General features: G+C 44.7%; 1 protein-coding gene across 1 annotated transcript in view; it reads left to right on the forward strand.

The window, feature by feature from the left end:
* Window positions 1-3,789: 3,789 nt before the first annotated feature.
* The window catches only part of rhobtb1 (Rho related BTB domain containing 1), a 30,515-nt gene continuing 14,304 nt past the window's right edge, over window positions 3,790-20,000 (forward strand). Inside the window, exons 1-5 of the mRNA XM_076298888.1 lie at window positions 3,790-4,056; window positions 8,557-8,750; window positions 10,829-10,932; window positions 17,934-18,119; window positions 18,598-19,634. Coding sequence (XP_076155003.1) covers window positions 8,571-8,750; window positions 10,829-10,932; window positions 17,934-18,119; window positions 18,598-19,634 — 1,507 coding nt within the window. The 5' untranslated portion in view covers window positions 3,790-4,056; window positions 8,557-8,570. The remainder of the gene's footprint in view (window positions 4,057-8,556; window positions 8,751-10,828; window positions 10,933-17,933; window positions 18,120-18,597; window positions 19,635-20,000) is intronic.

Below are 20,000 nucleotides of genomic sequence, written 5' to 3' on the forward strand. Positions count from 1 at the left end.
GTGCCCGGGAGTTTCAGGCCCAAGACTGACCATAGTGGTGGAAATTGGATAAATTAAGCAACATTTCAGCTCTTACTATCCTGTAGTTTTTATTAGTACCATGGTTCAACAAATGTGTAAAGGTTATATAATAATTCACTTCAACTGAGAAGTTAACAAAAAATATTCCACTATTCCACAAGTTACCAAAACAGAAAGAAAGAAAGGAAGAAAGCCTTTGAAATGTAGCCTATCCCATGCTTCCACAAAGAGGCATATTGAACTAATGTTTAGGCTACATGTTTTTTGCATGGGTAGGCTATATTGTTGTTTGGTGATTTAGCCTACTCCTTTACTACACCCTCTACAACAAGGCATAGGTTTATCATGTATGGTAATTGCTCTTTCTTACATTAAATAACTTTAATTTATCCTCTCTACTTGTCCCTGTAGTCATGGCCTCCTCATCACTAATTTCGGGCTCATCATTTTCAGTGGTCGACTGGTTGATCTGCTGCTCAGTCTCTCCTGGCCTCTTTCTACCCTCCATCCTTCCTGACGCTTGTGTCTACTGTAGGGCCGGCTTGGCTATCCGTATCTGAGAAAACTTTTTGGAAAAGACGGGCTATATGGACCCAACCAACTCTTTTTGGGAGGGGAGAACTCCCTCACGTAGGCTACAACCCATGCAGAGGCATTGCATTGGTGTCATGCACAGAATGCGGAACGTGTCCTACTTTAAGAAAAGATAGACTAACGTGACAAATGTCAATATTTGTTTCCTCGACCGGCCCAAAAGTGAAGCGGCCCACCGGGAATTCTCCCGATTACCCACCCCGGGCCTGATTACTCTTCTTGGACTGAAGACAACTCCTGCGATGCTATGGATAAATAGCCTTTCACAGGCCGCTAGGGCAGGTAGCCGATGTACAGAAACATTTCTTGCAAATACGGCCACGGGTGTATGACGTTATATTCACCACTACCCTGTTCACCGAGTTCACCACTATCGTCGGGATGGTCGTCTATGATAACGGGAGGTCCTCAGGTGCTCGTGCTTCCATGGCGGTCCTCCTCCTTTAGCAACAAACAAGAGCTGAAATAGAGCGCGCAGCGCGCGCAGCGTGCGGAGCGTGCGTAATGCAATCTAGGAGCAGTGATTCGCCAATCCTCCCTTATTGCAGTCGCACACATTTTTTCTAATTTTATGTTTTAGTAACGAGTAACGAAGATGCTTAGTGGAAATATAACGGAGTAAAAGTATACATTTTATCTAGGAAATGTAGGCTAGTGGAGTAAAAGTGGAAGTTGACATAAATTTAAATAGCGAAGTAAAGTACAGATACGTGAAATTTCTACTTAAGTACAGTAACGAAGTATTTGTACTCCGTTACATTACAACACTGATAAGCACAGAGTATGTTTTATTCATGCCTGTTTCACAAGCTAAACCTGCAGCTATGTTATACTTAAATTTAGTGTTTTCGTGTTCTTAATGTGTAATAACATGCACTTAGCCTATAGAATGCAATATTATGTGTTCCTATTAAGGACACTTAATGTGCAATAACATGCACTTATAGAATGCAATATTATGTGTTCCTAATAAGGACACTTAAAGTGTAATAACATGCACTTATAGAATGCAATATTATGTGTTCCTATTAAGGACACTTAATGTGCAATAACATGCACTTATAGAATGCAATATTATGTGTTCCTAATAAGGACACTTAAAGTGTAATAACATGCACTTACAGAATGCACTATTATGTGTTCCCTAATAAGGACACTTAAGTGGGGCCGAACTGTTATTCATCTCATTCCATTTCTCTTCCCCCTGACTGACCTGGGAGCTAAGACTGGAATCTGTGCCACTGCCTAATTGGATGATTAGCACACTCACCTGTCAAGCATGTCTGGACATCAAGGCCTTCGGAAGATTAAGAACTCTACCATTCCTTCCCCACAGGCCAACTGATCTCTCAGAACCTCAACTCCTGATCTGTCAGCCGAAAGGGAAGCCCGACCGAGGAGTGAATGGACCAAATGTAATAGGTGTACATGAAAAAGAACTCTGTCAAGTAATAAGAGGTGTAGTTGTTGGGACATTTTGCTCCACTCTGTGTGTGTGTGTGTGTGTGTGTGACTGTGTCTGAGAGAGAGAAAGAGAGAGAGAGAAAGAGAGAGAGAGGCTTGGCAACACTGTACCCAAACACTCATTACATTTGCATTTTTTCATTTTTATTTTTTACATTCATAGTTTACATGTACAGTAGCCCAACGTTTCACTTTTTTGGGGGGGGTCGGTGATTGAGTGAGTGCAAGTTCGCTTAATTCCAGAACCCCAACTTCAGTTAGTGCAGTGCATGCAAAGTCATCCCGATCTTTTGCTAAACACATGAGTCACTTTTAAATCCCCAGCCATGGGCCTATTGGCCTCTCGGAGCTCACTCTCACCTTCGCCTCCCCAAGGTAATAGGACCTGCATCATGTCACACGCACGTCAACAGCAATCTCCTTTAAGATTTGCCAGTGCAAGGAGAGGCGGAATAAGCTTGTTTACGTGCCACACCGACTTCATATTCATTCGCCCTCGGGCCGTCAGACTGACAAACAAAGGGATCAACTCAGCCCTTGGTGATAAATATAACTCCTCATCTCATTCGGGATTCGCACAGACTGCTCGTGCTCGACGACGCGCCAAACCGTGTCAGGCCGCCGCGAGCTTCCAGGAGGCTTCAGAGATGGGGGCCTTGTAGATCTGAGCGCGTCAAGGCTCTCCAGTCACACAGCCCCCCACCCAACCACACACACACACACACACACACACACACACACACACACACAGAGGGAGAGAGAGAGAGAGAAACACACATCGCCTCCACCCATTCATTCATAATTCCAGCCGTGCCCCCGGTATGAAGTCTCCGTCCTTCTATGATAGCTGCCTTCCCGCTGAGAGGAGGCGCGCTCTGCTCTGCCGCCTCGGCCGTGCCCTGGATTCTTTACACCGACACTGCTCGCCGGGGCTCAGATCTGAGACGTCAAACAGCGTCCCGTACCCTAATTACTTTGCGATGATTTGTTTTCGCATTTCTATTTGCCCGGTAATGTGACCAGAGAGTCACCACACTGTGGTGGGTAACGTTAGATTCCATCTTTTGCTACTCTTGACACCAAGAACTCCTCCCTGGTGTGCTATGATATAATGTAACCTTTATGCAAGCATATTATTTTATTTAATCAAGGCGAGCTAATTATCACCTGCAGTGAGAGGTAAGGAAGGGTCGCACTTGACTTCTCTTGATTCTCCGACTTGACCCTGCGCTTACATAATTTTGGAGTGTTCAGGCGGGTGATTGCAGTTGTCCTATTTAAGTCGATGGTTCTGCAACCAGACTGTCGTGTGAAGAGGCTGTGGCAAATTAGGAAGCGAGGACGGACAGGTTATTATTCGTTATTATCACTGTAGCGGATGGAGTGGGTGGATGTTAAACTGGCCGAGTCACTTATGTGGGATCGGCTGCTTTACCTTGTGTGGTCACCAGCAGCACGCACATAAATCACTCTTGTAAATCACTCTTAATTTCTCGGGTGTGTGAGGAGACTGTCAAGAAAGGAGAGGTGGATAGTCGGTACACCACGCGCATCCTAGGTTTCTGTGAGACCGTCTGAGGCACCTTGTTTTCCTGAATGAAATCGTACGCCTGCTATAAATAGAACAGGGTCGTTGACGTCACAATGGAAGCTGCAACCACGTCGGTGCTGTGTGGCTGGCTGCAGACGCTTCACTCAAAGAGCTTTCGAATGGAGAAGGGCATGGTGACGGCCGCTCGAAAGACCGAGCAAACTAGACATACAGTGTTATTGCGATAGTGAGGGAAAGAGGAAGGATTAACTTTTTGGACAGATTGGGATATAATGCCGGTTACGAAATGATCTTGCAGCATTTCAAACCTAGCTAGCACCGACCGATTTTATTGCTAGCCAGCTGCAGTAATTCTAACGTTACTCCTTGAAGTCTTGACTTCACTTTGGGTTGACAAGAGCAAAAACACACAATCCCAAGCAACGGTAGGTGCTTTTGTTCAGATAAATTCTTAGCACCCTTGAAGCAGAACAAAGACCGGGTGGTGCCCTCGTGTAATTCAATTACCTGCTTTGTTATTTCAAAGCAGCTGCCCAGTTATTTTGTAGTTGTGTCATAATTGTATAATGATCGCTCCAATGGCAAACAGCAGTCTGTGCGTAACTGCCCCATGCATAATGTTTTATTGCCCATTGTTGTTGGCTAAATTACAGCGGTCTGAATTCATTCAGCCGCCAGAGTTGAAGCCTTGTAAAACTCCCTTTTCCATACTTGCAAGTGTATTAAACCCATTATGATCAAAAGATGCATAGAGCAAGTTCACTTTTATGTAGGTTATCACTATTAGTAAATCTTGACGGACTGGACGCACCCTCATCGAAGTGACCCATCTACCACAATGAGAAAATCTGTAGACATAGGCTAGACACAGTGTGATGATTGTCATTAATAATACATTATTATGTAAGTTTTCAATTATTTGATGTCGAACCGTTTTAATGCACTTGCTTACAAGTGTTGTAAGCCTACAGGTAAGGTTGTTGCCTAATCTTGCACGAGTATTCAAGACTGTTAACTCCTGCCAAGGATGCAGTTTTGAGTTTGAGCGTTTGTCAGAGGCAGCACGGTTGCATCCATTCACGTTATTGTTTCAAGGGAACGTGCTAGTTCCTGTGCAACCTTCTTCATCAATCGCATTACTGTCTGACGGCAGATGATGTCAGTTAAGCCAGACGTATTGTTGTTGTTGTTGTTGCTGCTGTTGCCTTTTGCTCCCCTCACCTTTTAATTGGATGCTGTCCAGACAATTACCACAGAGAGGAAAAGTTTTCCCCTTTCCTCAGAAATGACAGTTGTCTACCTTATGAGTCAGGAAGTAGTCTGGACATAATGGATGTCACCAGGACTCACTGTACACTGTACTGTGCTGGATTTGATCAGATCCATCTGTGAATTGAAAACTGGGACACAGCAACAGAGCTGTGCTGTCATTCACCAGCCATTTTTTCCCTCTCTTGGTCTTGCTGTTCCCTTTGCTCTATTATTTCTCAATCTTTTATCCCCTTCCTCCATCTCTCTCTCTCTCTCTTTTTCTCCCACTATCACTCCTTCACACTCCCTGTCTCTCTCACACTCTCTGTCTCTCTCTCGCTCTCTTACTCTCTCTCTCTCGCTCTCTTTCTCTCTCTCTCTCTCACACACACTCTCTCTCTCTCTCTCTCTCTCTCTCTCTCTCACTCTCTCTCTATGATTGTGCGGTGACTCTCTTGGATAAATGGCAGCATCAATAATTTGATATCCTGCCATGTAATCAGATATGTCATTCACTTACAGTAACAACGGCCCTAATGCCTGTTCATTAATAACTCTCCGACAGATCAAGGTTATTCCGGCGGACCGCTGATAGAGTGGGCACGCTTGTCAATTGACAAAATTACATTTCTGGTGCTTGTGCCCCTCCAGGGGGCGGCGTGCTGACGTCAAGAATCATGATAGGTGGGGTACGGTTGGCTCGGGTGATTGCTTGCTACTGAAAAGCGTGTTCATATTGAATGACTGATGCCGTTTTAATGAAGGCAAAGCTTGCATAAGTGTAGCAACAGGAGGATCTATGCAGTTGTTACTATGTCTGCAAAATAATGTGGTGGTAACTTCCATGCAAGTTTCAGGAAGCATCCTGCTATGTATGTTCCATGGTATTCTCTGCTCTTTCTTTTCTGTGGAAATGAAGGAATATTGTTGTCAAATGTATTAATCTTCACATACGGCTCTGTTTGTGTGCAAATACAGGCAAATTACAGAACATATCTTGCTATTGGTTCACATGTTAATCTCTGCAATTGGTCATGACATCAATAGGCTGTTACTGAACAGAGACAGTCTCAACAATTTTCATTTGTATGCAGTATCATGTCTGCAAATAAACTGGTTGTGCTTTCCGATTGCTAAATGCATTCTGGGTAACATTACAACAACAACATTACATTCTGGGCAACATTACAACAATAAAGAAAAATATAGCCGCAAGCGGCAATGGCGGGCCCGAGCACCTGCGGGCCACAACCCGTGATATGTCGGAATCCAACAAAGCACCGACCTGGTGTGTTTGTGAAATGTACATATTTGATGCGTGTGCTATTTGTTTTTGTATTTTATTTTCTGCCACATGTAGTTGCTTCGCCAGGTGGGGGCGCAATGCAAGGGAGGCCCATTGGGTGTCATCATAATCATAATATATATTAACCTGAGAAATTTCAGACCATTCATTTTAAGCAAAGAACATTTCTGATACACTTTTTGGTTGGCCAGATGGTGGCGCTATGTTAGGCATGGAAATTACACATGTGAATATCATCACAATAATGATATTCAAATGTTTTGTAAACGTTCAGATCAATCACTTAAGGCATTGTCCATATTCTGGCACATTTCCTGCTTGACCAGGTGGTGGCGCTATGCCAGGCAGGCCCATTGGGTGTCTGGATATCATCATAATTATAATATCTATTAACATGAGAAGTTTCAGACCATTTATTCAAAGCATAGAGCATTTCTGGCACATTTCCTGCTTGGCCAGATTGTGGCGCTATGCTAGGCCTGTGAATTACGAATGTGAATATCATCACAATAATGATGTCTGATATTTTATAAAGTTTCAGATCAATCACTTAAGGCATTGTCCATTTCTGGCACATTTCCTGCTTGGCCAGGTGGTGGCGCTATGTCAGGCAGGCCCATTGGGTGTCTGGATAACATCATAATCATGATATCTATTAACCTGAGAAGTTTCAGACCATTCATTCAATGCACTGTGATTTATGACACATTTCCTGTTTATGTGGTGAGATATTAAAATCATATCAAATATATAAGTTATCAAAAATCCCTTCACAATTTAACATCAGCGACATCTTGGCATAATATTTGCCAAATTTCAAATGAATCTGACAAATCGTCTAGGAGGAGTATGTTCAAATTGATCATATGGCATCAGTATAATTGTCATTCTTTCTGTTGCCAGTTGGTGGCGCTATGCCAAACATGCATTATGGGCATGTGAATATTATCATTAACATGGTCTTCAATGACCTGTGAAATTTAAAACATTTTAAGCCATGCATGGTGAATTATGACACATTTATTGTTTATGTGGAAGGGTATTAAAATTAATAATGTTGCCATTTCGTCAAATTACAACATATCAAAAAAAAGCTTCCAACATATCAAAAAAAAGCTTCACAATTTATAATCAGGAACATCTCGGCGTCATGTATACCAACTTTGACATGAATCGGATCAACCGTCTAGGAGGAGTACGTTAAAATTGAACATGTCCACAACGCACAAAATCTCAAATACCTCACTTCCTGTGGGCGTGGCTAATGGCATGTTAATATAAAAGTTGTTTGTTTTTGGGAGTTACATACACCCACCAAATTTGGTGTGTGTAGCTGAAAGTATATGCCCACCACGGGATCAGTTATCTAAGGGGGCGTAAGCTTTTTTACCTAGCTGCTTTGTGTGACACCTGATGTGTGTGCCAAATTTCAAGACTTTTCGATTATGTTAACCACCTCAAAATATTTGCCAACAACGGGATCAGTCACCTAAGGGGGCGCTAGCGAGTCCCTGGGCCACGCCCGGGGTCAAGCTCTTGTACCTAACTGCGATGTGTGACACCTGACGTGTGTGCCAAATTTCGAGAGTTTTCGACCATGTTAACCACCTCAAAAACAGGAAAGCAAAAAAGTACAATAACAATAATACTCAATAATAATAATCCTTACAAAAACAATAGGGCCTTGCGCCCTTCGGTGCTCGGGCCCTAATTATCCATAAAATATACACATTTCGAGGGTGTAGCATGAAGAGAGAGAGGTCAAAAAACTATTTCGCTCCAATCTCCTTTCTGTTTCCATAGAGGGCAATCGGAATCACATTAAAAGTCCTGTCTTAACCTTAAAGAGCAACTCAAATGCATTTTAACATTTTTAAATCATGAAATTATAAATCATATTTATCATATAAATTAACTTGTACCCTTTTAAATGTAAAATTATTTTAACTTAAATAGACTTCATTTAGGCTCATGCAAGGGTTAAATATGAAGAGTTTTGTCCCAAAATGCTACATCTCCATTTTTAAAAACATTAAAAAGTCATGTCATTTAATTGTGTATTTCATGAAATATCAGTACAATTGCAGTTGTGTTGTTTTGATTGAGTAAAGAATATAGATCTACTGAAATTACTTGAAAAACAAAATGCAAAAAAATGATTTATGAAAATCCATTAAAATGGAGGATATAAGCGTTTTGGAACCAAAGTCTTTATATTTTCCTTAGTTTGATTTTTTTGTGATGTACTTCCTGGTACTTTAAGGTATTTCAGTCTACTTGCTTACCTTCATTAATTATTAATAATAAAAAAGTAAGAAACATTCTGTTGTGGGTTTCTACATGTGACTCTCTGGTTCTCTGATGGCAGACTGGGCGTGTATTATGGATTACGAGCGGCCTAACGTGGAGACCATCAAGTGTGTCGTTGTGGGGGACAATGCCGTAGGGAAGACTCGCCTCATCTGTGCCCGCGCCTGCAACACCACACTGACCCAGTACCAGCTGCTGGCCACGCATGTGCCCACCGTTTGGGCCATCGACCAGTACCGAGTGTGTCAGGAGGTAAGGGCACTCTGTTGCTGTGCACTTTTGCAGTCACATGTTACATTACATTTGGCTGACGCATTTTTAACCAAAGCGACTAACAACATGGTGAACAGTTTAAGTTTTAAAGCAATTCTCTTTAAAGCAATTTTAGGACAATTTAAAAACGGTAAAGTATAGTAAGTGCATCAGTGAGTGCTGTTTTTAAACAGTTGAGTGTCAGTTCAAGACGGGAGGTAAGTGCTAGGATCAGCAAGACTTGTTGTAAGTGGTGTTATGAGAGGAGATGTTCTCTAAAGAGCTGTGTCTTCAGGAGTTTTTTGAAAATGGAGAGGGATGTCCCAGCCTTCATGCAGCACAGTTGTGCTCATGTACTCATGCAGCACAGTTTAAAGCTGCAACTGGCAAGATTTTTTTGATCATATTCACTGAATCCAACACTATGCTCCGACAGAACAACATAAATCAGCCGGTTTTAGAAAAAAACCCCGCACTTCTACCTCCACCTAGAGCCTGTTATTTATTTTTGCAAAAATCCACAGCTCCCGGTTCTTCTGGTCCAATCAGAGCAGGGCTGTGTGAGATCTGACTGTCAATCACAGTCTGGTGCAGTCTGGTGCGCACTGACGAGCGCAAACTCGATGAGGGGGTGCTCGGTGGTAGTGGGGGAGGGGCATGAGAGTTGCAAACATTCAACATTTTGGCTAAGTCCCCTCAATCTGTCAGACTTGCCAACTGCAGCTTTAAAGGAACCATATGTAAGAAATGTATTTCAATCAATCATAAAATGGCCCTGATAAGTAACTAGACATTAAGAAATCATGTCCATTTTAAATACTTATATCACTGACAACAGTAGTCCGGCCAGGATATTGTAATTTAAAAAGTGAAGTTGCAGCCCTCAACTGATGTTGATGTTGTGTTTTGTCATGTCATGTTGTGTTTTGGCCTGATGCGCCACCCTCCACCTATCTAGTAATCACAAAGTCGTAGTGTTTCGGCATCTGGGTTGGCAACCTCGAGTCAGGGGGGAGGGGGAGGGGATATACCGCTCTACAGAAATTTGAAAGTGATTGCAGTACCAATTTTGGCCACAATCTTACATATAGTTCCTTTAATTATCAAGATATTGGAGAGGCCCCAATGGAAATAAGGACCACCATGGAAAAGTTAACTAAATTAAACTTTCTACCTTTATTGTGTTTTATTTTTGATAACTTGAATTGTGAACGAGAGACTGACTGGCTTATGCATGTTGTAATTTTTAGATGACCTGAGCCAATTGTTATGCCACATACTCCTGAGCCACTTTTGTCCCTGTGCCTCCTCTTGTATTCCCACTATCTGTAGATTGAGCACTGTCTATTGTCTATATTTTGTTGCTTATATTTTTTGGTTTTGTATTGCATATTTGCATAGGCCATGCCTATATGTTTGTTTGTTTTATACTGCTACAGAGACAGACCAGAGACTAATTCCTTGTGTGTGTTACATACGTGGCCAATTAAGCGCAGCTAAGATTCTGATGTGGTCAGAGTATCGAATAGAATCAATCAATGAATCAGTCAATGAATCAATCAATAAGAAAACTGACCTCTCCTGTCTTCACTGAGAGAGGATGCAGTTCATTGACAATGCAAACAACAATATAGAACTCGGCGATCTGTCAGTCTATAACACTGGGAATTATCATGCTTTTTGAGAACGAGCCTTTATTGGACTGTACCACCACTTGCTCTGAACACTCTGAAGGGCACTCAAATGGCATGCATTCATATGCAATGTGAAACTGAATCGGTGGATTTGCTCATTGATCTAAATGTGCTCCGAATTGTAATGGCTTCTGCCTTGGACTGTGCCAGACTTCTCCAGCTCCTAAAAATTGAGCTGGTAGTTTTTATGCCATCAGGCAAACCACAGCAAAACATGACCTGCTTGGCAGAGGCACTCGTTTTTTCTTGTTAGAACTAAAGTGTGCTGGTCTGTTTGAAAACAGCAGGCAAATGACTGTCTTTTTTTTGAATTAGAGAAAGCTTTCCCTCATGCTTGTCTGGGTCGGATGGCTAGCTTTTGTTTCTCTGCGGTTGACCCCTCAGGTGTTGGAGCGATCCAGAGATGTGGTGGACGAGGTGAGCGTGTCCCTACGACTGTGGGACACATTTGGAGACCACCACAAAGACAGACGATTTGCCTATGGCAGGTAAGCGTCACTTTTAAAGCATCGCTAATTTGTTGAGTTGCTCACACCGATCAATGAAAACGGTTCGTTCATGGCGAGATTATAGCCCACATATTAAGGGTACGTTCGTAAATTCAATCTGACACACTCTGGACGCTCCGAGAGTGTGAAGCTCTGAATAAATACACAATAATTCCGAATTTACGAACGGTTAAGTGTGCTCGGAGCGTTCGGAGTGACAATTTACGAACGCACCCGAAGTCTGTAGGGCATGGAGAAGAGGATGAGGAGAGAACGAGAGCAATCCAGATGGAGGTGAAGTAGATGTGAAGATGGATGAAGGAGGAAAAGAAAAAAAGAAAAAGAAATAGCCTGAAAGAAAGTTTAAAAGTAGGCTGTTAAGAAAGTAATAAGGAATGAAAGGAACATGAAGGAAGAAAGGCAGAAAGATAGGCAAGGAAAGAAAGACAACAAGAAATAGGCCGAAAGAAAGAAAGAAAAAGAGAGAAACAGACAGATGGATAAGGTAAACGTGAAGCCACTGTGGTGAATCAACAGAGTCACCCTGCCACTTAATTAAGAATAAATATGAAGCGCTGGTGGGCAGGGTGCAATTGAATTTGCTGGCCCATGGATATCATGACCGTGTGTGTCGAATGGAAAATATGAAAGCATCAGTGAGCTAAGTGTCTACAAGGACCAGTGCTGACATCACCGACTCACATTAGAGAGCTGTGTCATGTCAAGTGTGCAAAGATCACTGATCAACATCATTAGGTTAATTCCGTTGTGGCAACTGTTTGTCATAGCAACTGTTGTTACAAATAGACTTTTTGCTCTGTCATGAATGGGGCAGCATCTTAAGACCTCATCTACCAAGTTCAGTCATTCCAACTATATTAAACCTCATCTACCAAATAATCTAACCTTTTAAACTATCCACCTATTTAACTGTTCAGTCATTCCAACTATATTAAACCTCATCTATGAAGTTTGAATTCATGAGTTTGTCATTCAGTAGTGCAAATGAAATTTCATCAGTCATTCTCATTAGTTATCGTGGCTCAGTTAGATGTATGGTATATGCTCTCATGCTGTTAATGGATATATCACTGAAAACAGTCTAATAATGGAACGGAGGCCATTGTCGCATTGCATCATTGCATGAAGTGATCGCTCATAATTCCACCAGAGCCTATTCACACAGGATCATTAAGAAACCTGGGCCCACTTCCCCGAAAGCATCTTAAGCCTAAGAGCGTCGTAAAGTCCCTCTTACGAACGTCTTAAGATTTGCCGACTGTTTCCCAAAACCATCGTAGCTTACGAGCGTCGTGAAAACACTCGTAGATCTACGAGTGCTCCAGAGTACTCGTTACCGGCTTAGAGCGTCTTAACAGTACTTCTCACTGAGGTCACCAACAGGACATACAGAGGAATTACAACTTAGAATACATAATCCAATTTACGTTCCCAATCTTTATTGTGTTTACCTGTGATGAATCAGATTTTAGCGTGCAAAATAGCCTACATTTAATGGTCATAATAATGTGATGAAAAGCGGACAAAAATGCAATCAAGTTATGAAACGAGACGTTGCCAGAATAGTTTGACATTATCTTTGCTATCTTTGCCTAGCCTATAAGGTAAAAAGCAGAGAAAGCAACATGTGGTTTAGTCTGTAGCCTACTGCATCAAACTCTAAGCCTACACATTTCCTCTCTTTCTTATCTTCAAACGTGTTCTTAAGTGACACCGCGAAAAATTATTGCATGGTGCAACAATCTAATCTTAAAATAATTACAATTATTTATGTCTCTGTGTGGTATATAACCTACTTGGGATGCTTACATGCAGATGTCAAAGTGTTTCTATTTTCGTATTTATGTGAATTAATGTGTAGATCCGAAGTTTAAATGGTAGGCCTATAGCTGTGATGTGCAGTCACCTGACATCACCGTCAAATCAGAGGATATTTCAGAACGTGGACAGCTCCCCTTAAGAGCATCTTAAGAGCAGTGCACGCGCGTTCACGCTATGAGGATGTTCGGGAAACAGTCGGAAAAACCAAACGAACGATCGTAAGATGAATCGTAGAAAACCCTCTTAAGAGCGTGTCTCCGTCGTTATCGGGGAAGTGGGCCCTGCACCAGCAGGAGAGGAGTAATGCCCCTCACCCATGTGGTAGGGTAGATGACTCTCTTCCTGTCTGGGAGCCATTACAGTGCATTGACTTCTTGATATACTGGAGTGGTCAGTGGAACTGTGAGTAGCCAATCAGAAATGGACTCTGCTCAGTGCATTCCAAGGTAATAGAGTCGTCCGACAAAATGACCTGCGTTCTCTTTATGGTTAGAAGCCCTTACTCATCCTTTGCATTAAAGTGACAAAAAAACCCACCCCGCCTTGTTTTAAACCGCATCGACCTTACACAACACACATGCTCATGCCCATTACACAAGGATTCTTGAAAAGCAGGATTATTATTTTTGGGACAGATGGCCTAAATGTACGGCGGGCAGGGGCATTTAGGATGTTTTCTCTCTGCTGACGGCCGTGCCGTAGATGCCGGCGGTCGGGAGGTGGAGGCGGGTGGAGGCGGGTGGAGTGTGAGCAGAGGTGATGGAGAAGAGGGCTGTGCTGCGCTGAGCCCTTCAGAGTGAACTGCTGTCCTTTTCCTCGTGTTGCACACACACACTCACACACTCACATTTGGCTGCTTCCCTGGAGATGGAGATGTGTGTGTGTGTGTGTGTGTGTGTGTGTGTGTGTCTGTGTGTGTGTGTGTCTGTGTGTGTGTGTGTGTGTGTGTGTGCTCGCGCACGCGCGTGTGTGTCTGTGTGTGTGTGTGTGTGTGCGTGTGTGTGTGCGTGCGTGTGTGTGTGTGTGCGCGTGTGTGTCTGTATGTGTTCATATTTTTTGAGGGGAGCTTCCTGTTGTTTGAAGAATGCTCCCAGGACTTTCTAGTGCATTAATTAAGAACAAAGAAAAGGAAAGCAGTGATGTTGTGAGAAAGAGAGAGAGAGAGAGAGAGAGAGAGAGAGAGAGAGAGAGAGAGAGAAAGAGAGGAAAATGAGAAAGAGCAGAGAGAGAGAGAGAGACAGACCTAGAGCAAGACAGAGAAAGAGAATATAGAGAGAAACAGAGAGAGAGAGAGAAAGAGAGAGGGATGGAGATGTGCCAAAAAGGAATAGCAAGGGAGAGGGAGAATTTGAGGCTGTGATAAATGAATAGGGAGAGGGAGAATTTGAGGCTTTGATAAATGAATAGGGAGAGAGTGGCATTCTTGAGTTTGACTCTCCAAGTGTCAGTGATGGAGACATTGTGGTTCAAACAAGACAAGACCTTAACTCTAAAAGGAAAAAAAAAATCAAGCGAGGAAGAATATCACCGTTTTACTTTCCAGAAAAGGGAACATCAGTAGGCAGTTAGTTATATTGGAATGCTTCTGACGTCGTTGGTGCTGCCAGCTTGCCTCTTCCTCCATCCTTAACCCTGCTCCAGTTTTTGATATCAGGAAATAGTGTCATGTCCACCGTGTCCACGCAGTGTCCTGTCCACTGTGTCCATGCAGGCTTGGGCTGCAGGTGTGGAGGGAGGGAGTGACGTTCAGCAAACAGTTATTGTGAGCACATCCCACCTTCTGGCAGGTGCAGGACAAAAGAAAAACGTACTCAGTTTTTGCCTGAAGAAGACCCAGCAGGGTCGAACCGTTGCCTGTTGTGCATTAAATCTATGGGAGTCAAAAGCGGTGTTGCGGACATTATATTTTTTTCATTTTGTGGAGGGAGGGAGTGCCACGGCCCACTTCACGTCCTTCTCCTCGGCCAGTGCCCTCGTCAGGGACACGTCGGGCCTTTACATTTAACCACTGTGGTTATCAGGCGAGCCAGCTGCAGCCTCCTGCGTCGGGGCTCTTAGTGTCCGGCTCCTGCCTGACAAAAGGCAGCACTGTGCCTCTTTCTACTTCCTGCACGTCTGATGTGATGCGACGACGGCATCAGTCTCAGCGTGAACAGACTTCCTCTGCTGCTGTTCTGTAGCGCACACACATACACACACACACACACACACACATACATACACACACACACACATGCACGCACGCACACACACACACGCACACACATACACACATGCACGCACGCACACGCGCACACACACACACACACACACACACACACATGCACGCACGCACACGCGCACACACACACACGCACACACACACACACACACACGCGCACACACACACACACCCACACACATGTGTGTTTTGAATTGACACCCTATGTTATCGATAGGCATGGTGAAAGCTTCAGCGAGACATGCTGACCTGGAAGGCTTTCCATCACAGAGAGGCGGGCGACTCTGGACAATTGTTATCCCTCTGCTCTGTCCATGTTTCGCCAGCGAGCGCATCGATTTCCTGATGTCTGATCTTGTAGTTGGGCTCAGTGGTGCTGCTTGGACATCAGCTGATCGTAGTTAAGAGGGCAAGTGTGCAGTCTGTCTACAGCTCACCTGGAGATCCAGTCAGTCAGTCAGTGATGATGAGGGAAGCTGCCTTTTGGTTTTCAGTACAGCTGGAGAGGATGGCCTCCAGTCAAATTGCTACCATAAAGTTAATTACTACTGCCACAGAAATTTAGTGTCAGACTTAAAAAACAAAACAAAAGAAAACAAAACCAAATAAACCAAAAACAATGGGCTTTAGAATATCATTCAAATATCATTCACTTGAAAAATGTTGCACACCATCGGCTTATAGGTTTGTAGGTTTATATCGGAACGTCACATATTACCAACTGTCCCGCACTTTCAACCTCTTACGTGTCACTTACTAGTAATTTCTATACAAACCAAGATGGCGGATTCCTAAAGAAACGCAAGCACCCACACCCAAGTGTATCTAAATTAGCTATGTGACAAAAAAATACATTTTATCATGACTCGAAGAGCTGTAAACAGTCGTGTAAGGCTGCGTGTACAAATCTGCTTGGAGCTCCAGTGGAATTTTGAATTGCGACGAGAATTCGACGGGGTAACCGTTGATGTGCCGTGAGAAAGGTTGGGAATAGGCACCCACCAGCCCAATACTAAACTCTGAGCGTGGTAAACAAAATCGGATATTTCAGGCAGTAAATGCCCCGGTAAGAACCAAACTAGAATTTGTTCAAATCTACACACCTATGGCTACTGAGAAATGTAAGGTTCATTTATCAAATGTTATTTTGAAGTATGAAAAAACATTGTTGTTTTATAATTTTCGAACAAAATGGTTGGTAATTAGTACGTTTACGATAGGTTATATCTGTTTGTTTTATTTGCTTATCTCTCTGTTTATTTGTTTTGTGAGGACCAACTGTGCGCTGCTGTGCTCCTGTGTGTGTTTGTAGGGCTGCTCATGCTCTTTAATCAGGAGGCACTGACGGACCCAGTAAGTGCTCCAGTTGTGTAGCGTCCTCCCGACAACGCCACTCATTTATCTGACTACTGTATCGCCCGCCACTCACCACTCACCGGTGAAGAAAACAACACCCCAGCTCCTTCAGACTGCAGCCCATTTTGGAACAGACGTGGTTCTGACTCTGGAACAGATGTGGTTCGGACTCTGGAACACTCTGGAATTGATTGATTAATCACCACTATGTGGATACTGTTTTTAGAATTGATTTAGATTAAGTGTTAGTTAGTATAATTTGTATTTTAGTATATTCTTTATCTTCTACTGTCCTTATTGCTTAGTTGTGTTTTTATATTATATACTTTTAATTACTTTTTCTGCTGTTAGTGAATGTGTGTGTGTGTTGTCTGTATGCTACTGAGATCTTGAATTTCCCCTGGGAATCAATAAAGTATCTATATATCTATCTATATCTATCAGACGTGGTTCTGATCCGGGGCAGATGCAAGCCTGATTTGGGTCAGATCCAGCGGGGTCGGAGCGGTAGCTAGACTCCGTCTGCTTGCCCTTTTGTCAGCTAGTGGTGCACGAAATCTCCTCCTCAGTGTGCAGATGACCTAAAACGACTGACCGTGCGTTTGTTTACATTTTTTTCCTTTTCTTTTCTCTTTTGTTTGTTTGTTTTCTGTTTGTTTTTGTTCGTGTGGTGAGCAGTGTGGCGCTTCAGAGCAGAGAGCACTAACCTCAGGTATGCCAGTGATGTTGTCCCTGCGTCTGCATGAGTGCCTCTCTGTTTGCTTAGTTTGTTTGTTTATTTATTTGTTTGTTTGTTTTCTTCAGTTTGTTTGTTTTACTTTCAACGATGGTCTTCATCAAGGCTACTTGAAAAAGCATTGCAGTATACTTGTATCGTCCAAGAGTCAGACTTCCCCGCACCCCCCCCCCCCCCCCCTCCCCAAGAGAGAGACGTTTGTATGGGTGTGTAAACCAACAGGCGATCTTTTCTGTACCCTCCTCCATGTCCAGGCCAATGTGGCTGGCATTGCGTGCCTGGGACCTGCTGAACCAACTGCATGCCCACCAGACACTTTCTTTGCAGGACTGTCGTGTTGCTACGGGTACCGATTGGCGCCCTTGTTGTGGTTTTGATTTGTCTGTCAGACACTGGACTGTCGTTACTGTGGCATGGACGGTGTTGACTTGCCTCTTGTTGAGGAGTTGTGTACTTTGGCGTGCAGGTGAACTGATAAACCAAAAAATAATGCATCTACTTTCCCTTTCCAACTCTTCCCCCAAACCCCCCTTTCTTTCTATCTCTCTCTCTCCTCCCTCTTCATCACCCTCTTTTGCTCTCTTTCCCCCTCTCTATCCCTCTGTCTATACATCTCTCTTTTCACTCTATCACCTTCTCCCACTTTTGCTCTCTTCCCCTCTCTCTCTCTCTTTCTCACTCTGTCCCTCCCTCTCTCTCTCTCTCCCTCTCTCTCTCACTCTCTCTTCCTCTCTCACTCTGCCCCCCTACCTATCTCTCTCTCTCTTTCTCACTCTGTCCCTCCCTCCACTCTCTCTCACTCCGCCCCCCTCTCTCTTCCTCCCTCTCTCTTTCCCCGCTCTGAAGGTCAGACGTGGTTGTCCTGTGCTTCTCCATCGCCAACCCCCACTCGCTGCACCACGTCAAGACCATGTGGTACCTGGAGATCAAGCACTTCTGCCCCCGGACGCCCGTCATCCTGGTCGGCTGCCAGCTGGACCTGCGCTACGCTGACCTCGAGGCCGTCAATCGCGCCAGACGGCCCCTGGCGAGGTGCGCGGGGGGGTCAAGGGGCACGGTTCATGTTTTTCGTCCTTGTGGCTGTTGTCGTAGACTGACAACGGACATGGAAGGGCATGTCTGGTCCTACCTGCATGCTTCGGGAAATTGTTATTTTTAGATATCTCTGACAGGTAGAGAGGCAGACAAACAAACAGACACACACACACACACACACAGACACACACACACACACACACACACACACACACACACACACACACACACACTGAGACACACATTCTAATACATTCAGTGATTTTCTGGGGAATAAACATTTTGAATATTTTCCTAATAGTATAGTATAGTACAGTACAGTAAACAAAGTGCATACCACAAAGTATCTAATTATTAAAAATATATAAATATAAATTATTACAAATATATAGCTCACTCAGGTATTTCTTTTAATGTTAGTGTCTCCGAAACACCTCCTAAATATATTTGTTTACAAAAATGCATTCCAATGCAGGCCCATCAAACCTGGGGACATCCTGCCACCAGAGAGTGGACGAGAGGTGGCCAAAGAGCTGGGCATCCCCTACTATGAAACCAGCGTCTTCGACCAGTTCGGCATCAAGGACATCTTCGACAACGCCATCCGCGCCGCCCTCATCTCCCGCCGCCACCTGCAGTTCTGGAAGTCGCACCTGCGCAAGGTCCAGAAGCCTCTCCTCCAGGCGCCGTTCCTGCCGCCCAAAGCCCCCCCTCCGCTCATCAAGATCTCCGAGGGGCCGGGCGTCGGCCCCGGCGACCGCGAGGGTCCGCGGCAGCTGCTGGACAGCCCGCTGTGCGCCGACGTGGTCTTCGTGCTGCAGGAGCACGCGCGCGTCTTCGCCCACCGCATCTACCTGTCCACGTCCTCGTCCAAGTTCTACGACCTCTTCCAGATGGACCTGTCCGAGGAGTCCCAATGCCTGGTCGTGACTGACCGCTTCCGAGGGTCCGGCAGAGGATGCGGCGGCGGCGGCGGTGGAGGTGCCTCCGTCGCCGGGGGCAACGCGCGCGGCGACGCCCACCTGATGCGCACGCTGAGCCTGGACACCGAGGAGGAGGCGTCGGCCCACGCCGACCAGTCGCCGTGCTCGCTGCGCGCGTCCAAGAGCGACGGCACGCTCCGTGTAGTCAGCTTCAGCGGCAAGCACCGGCGCACCAAGCTCTCGCTGGCCTCCTGGAGCAAGGCCTTCTACAGCATCCACCGCGAGGCCGTGGCCAACCCGGTGACGGGAGCGTCGGCGCCCATGACCGTGGTCAAGATGGACGCCTCCATCCAGATGGGTCCGTTCAGCGCCGTGCTGCGCTTCCTGTACACGGGCGAGCTGGACGAGGAGGAGCCCGACCTGATGAAGGTGGCGCAGATCGCCGAGATCCTGGAGGTGTTCGACCTGCGCATGATGGTGGAGAACATCATGAACAAGGAGGGATTCATGAACCAGGAGATCACCAAGGCGTTCCACGTCAGGAAGGCCAATCGCATCAAGGAGTGTCTCACCAAGAACAAGTTCACAGGTGAGAGCAGGGGAGCGGATGGTTTACACGGAGGTGGGTAACCGGTCCACAGGTCGAGGAAGTAAAAGTCATGTGTAGGTTCCACCTGAGCTTATCTACCTGCCTGAAGAGTTGGTCAGCTGGTTTAGAGAACGGTTGGAACAAATCTGTGTTAGGACTTTTACTGGTTACCTGCCTCTGGGTTTATGGAATGCTCTTCCATTTTAACACCCTCCCTTTTTCTCTCCCTCCTCTCCTCTCTTCTGCTCCTCCTCTCTTATCTCCTCTCTTCTTCTCTCCTCTCCTCTCTACTCCACCTGCCCCTTGTCTGTCTACACCCAATAACTCCACATGTCTCTAGTTAAAGTAATGCTCGTTGATTGGCCC

The sequence above is a fragment of the Alosa pseudoharengus genome, unplaced genomic scaffold (assembly GCF_046254945.1).
Source record: "Alosa pseudoharengus isolate Yale_2024_CS ecotype anadromous, Long Island Sound unplaced genomic scaffold, YU_APseudo_1.1 YU_APseudo_1.1_scf_21, whole genome shotgun sequence".
In the NCBI taxonomy this organism is placed as follows: domain Eukaryota; kingdom Metazoa; phylum Chordata; class Actinopteri; order Clupeiformes; family Clupeidae; genus Alosa; species Alosa pseudoharengus.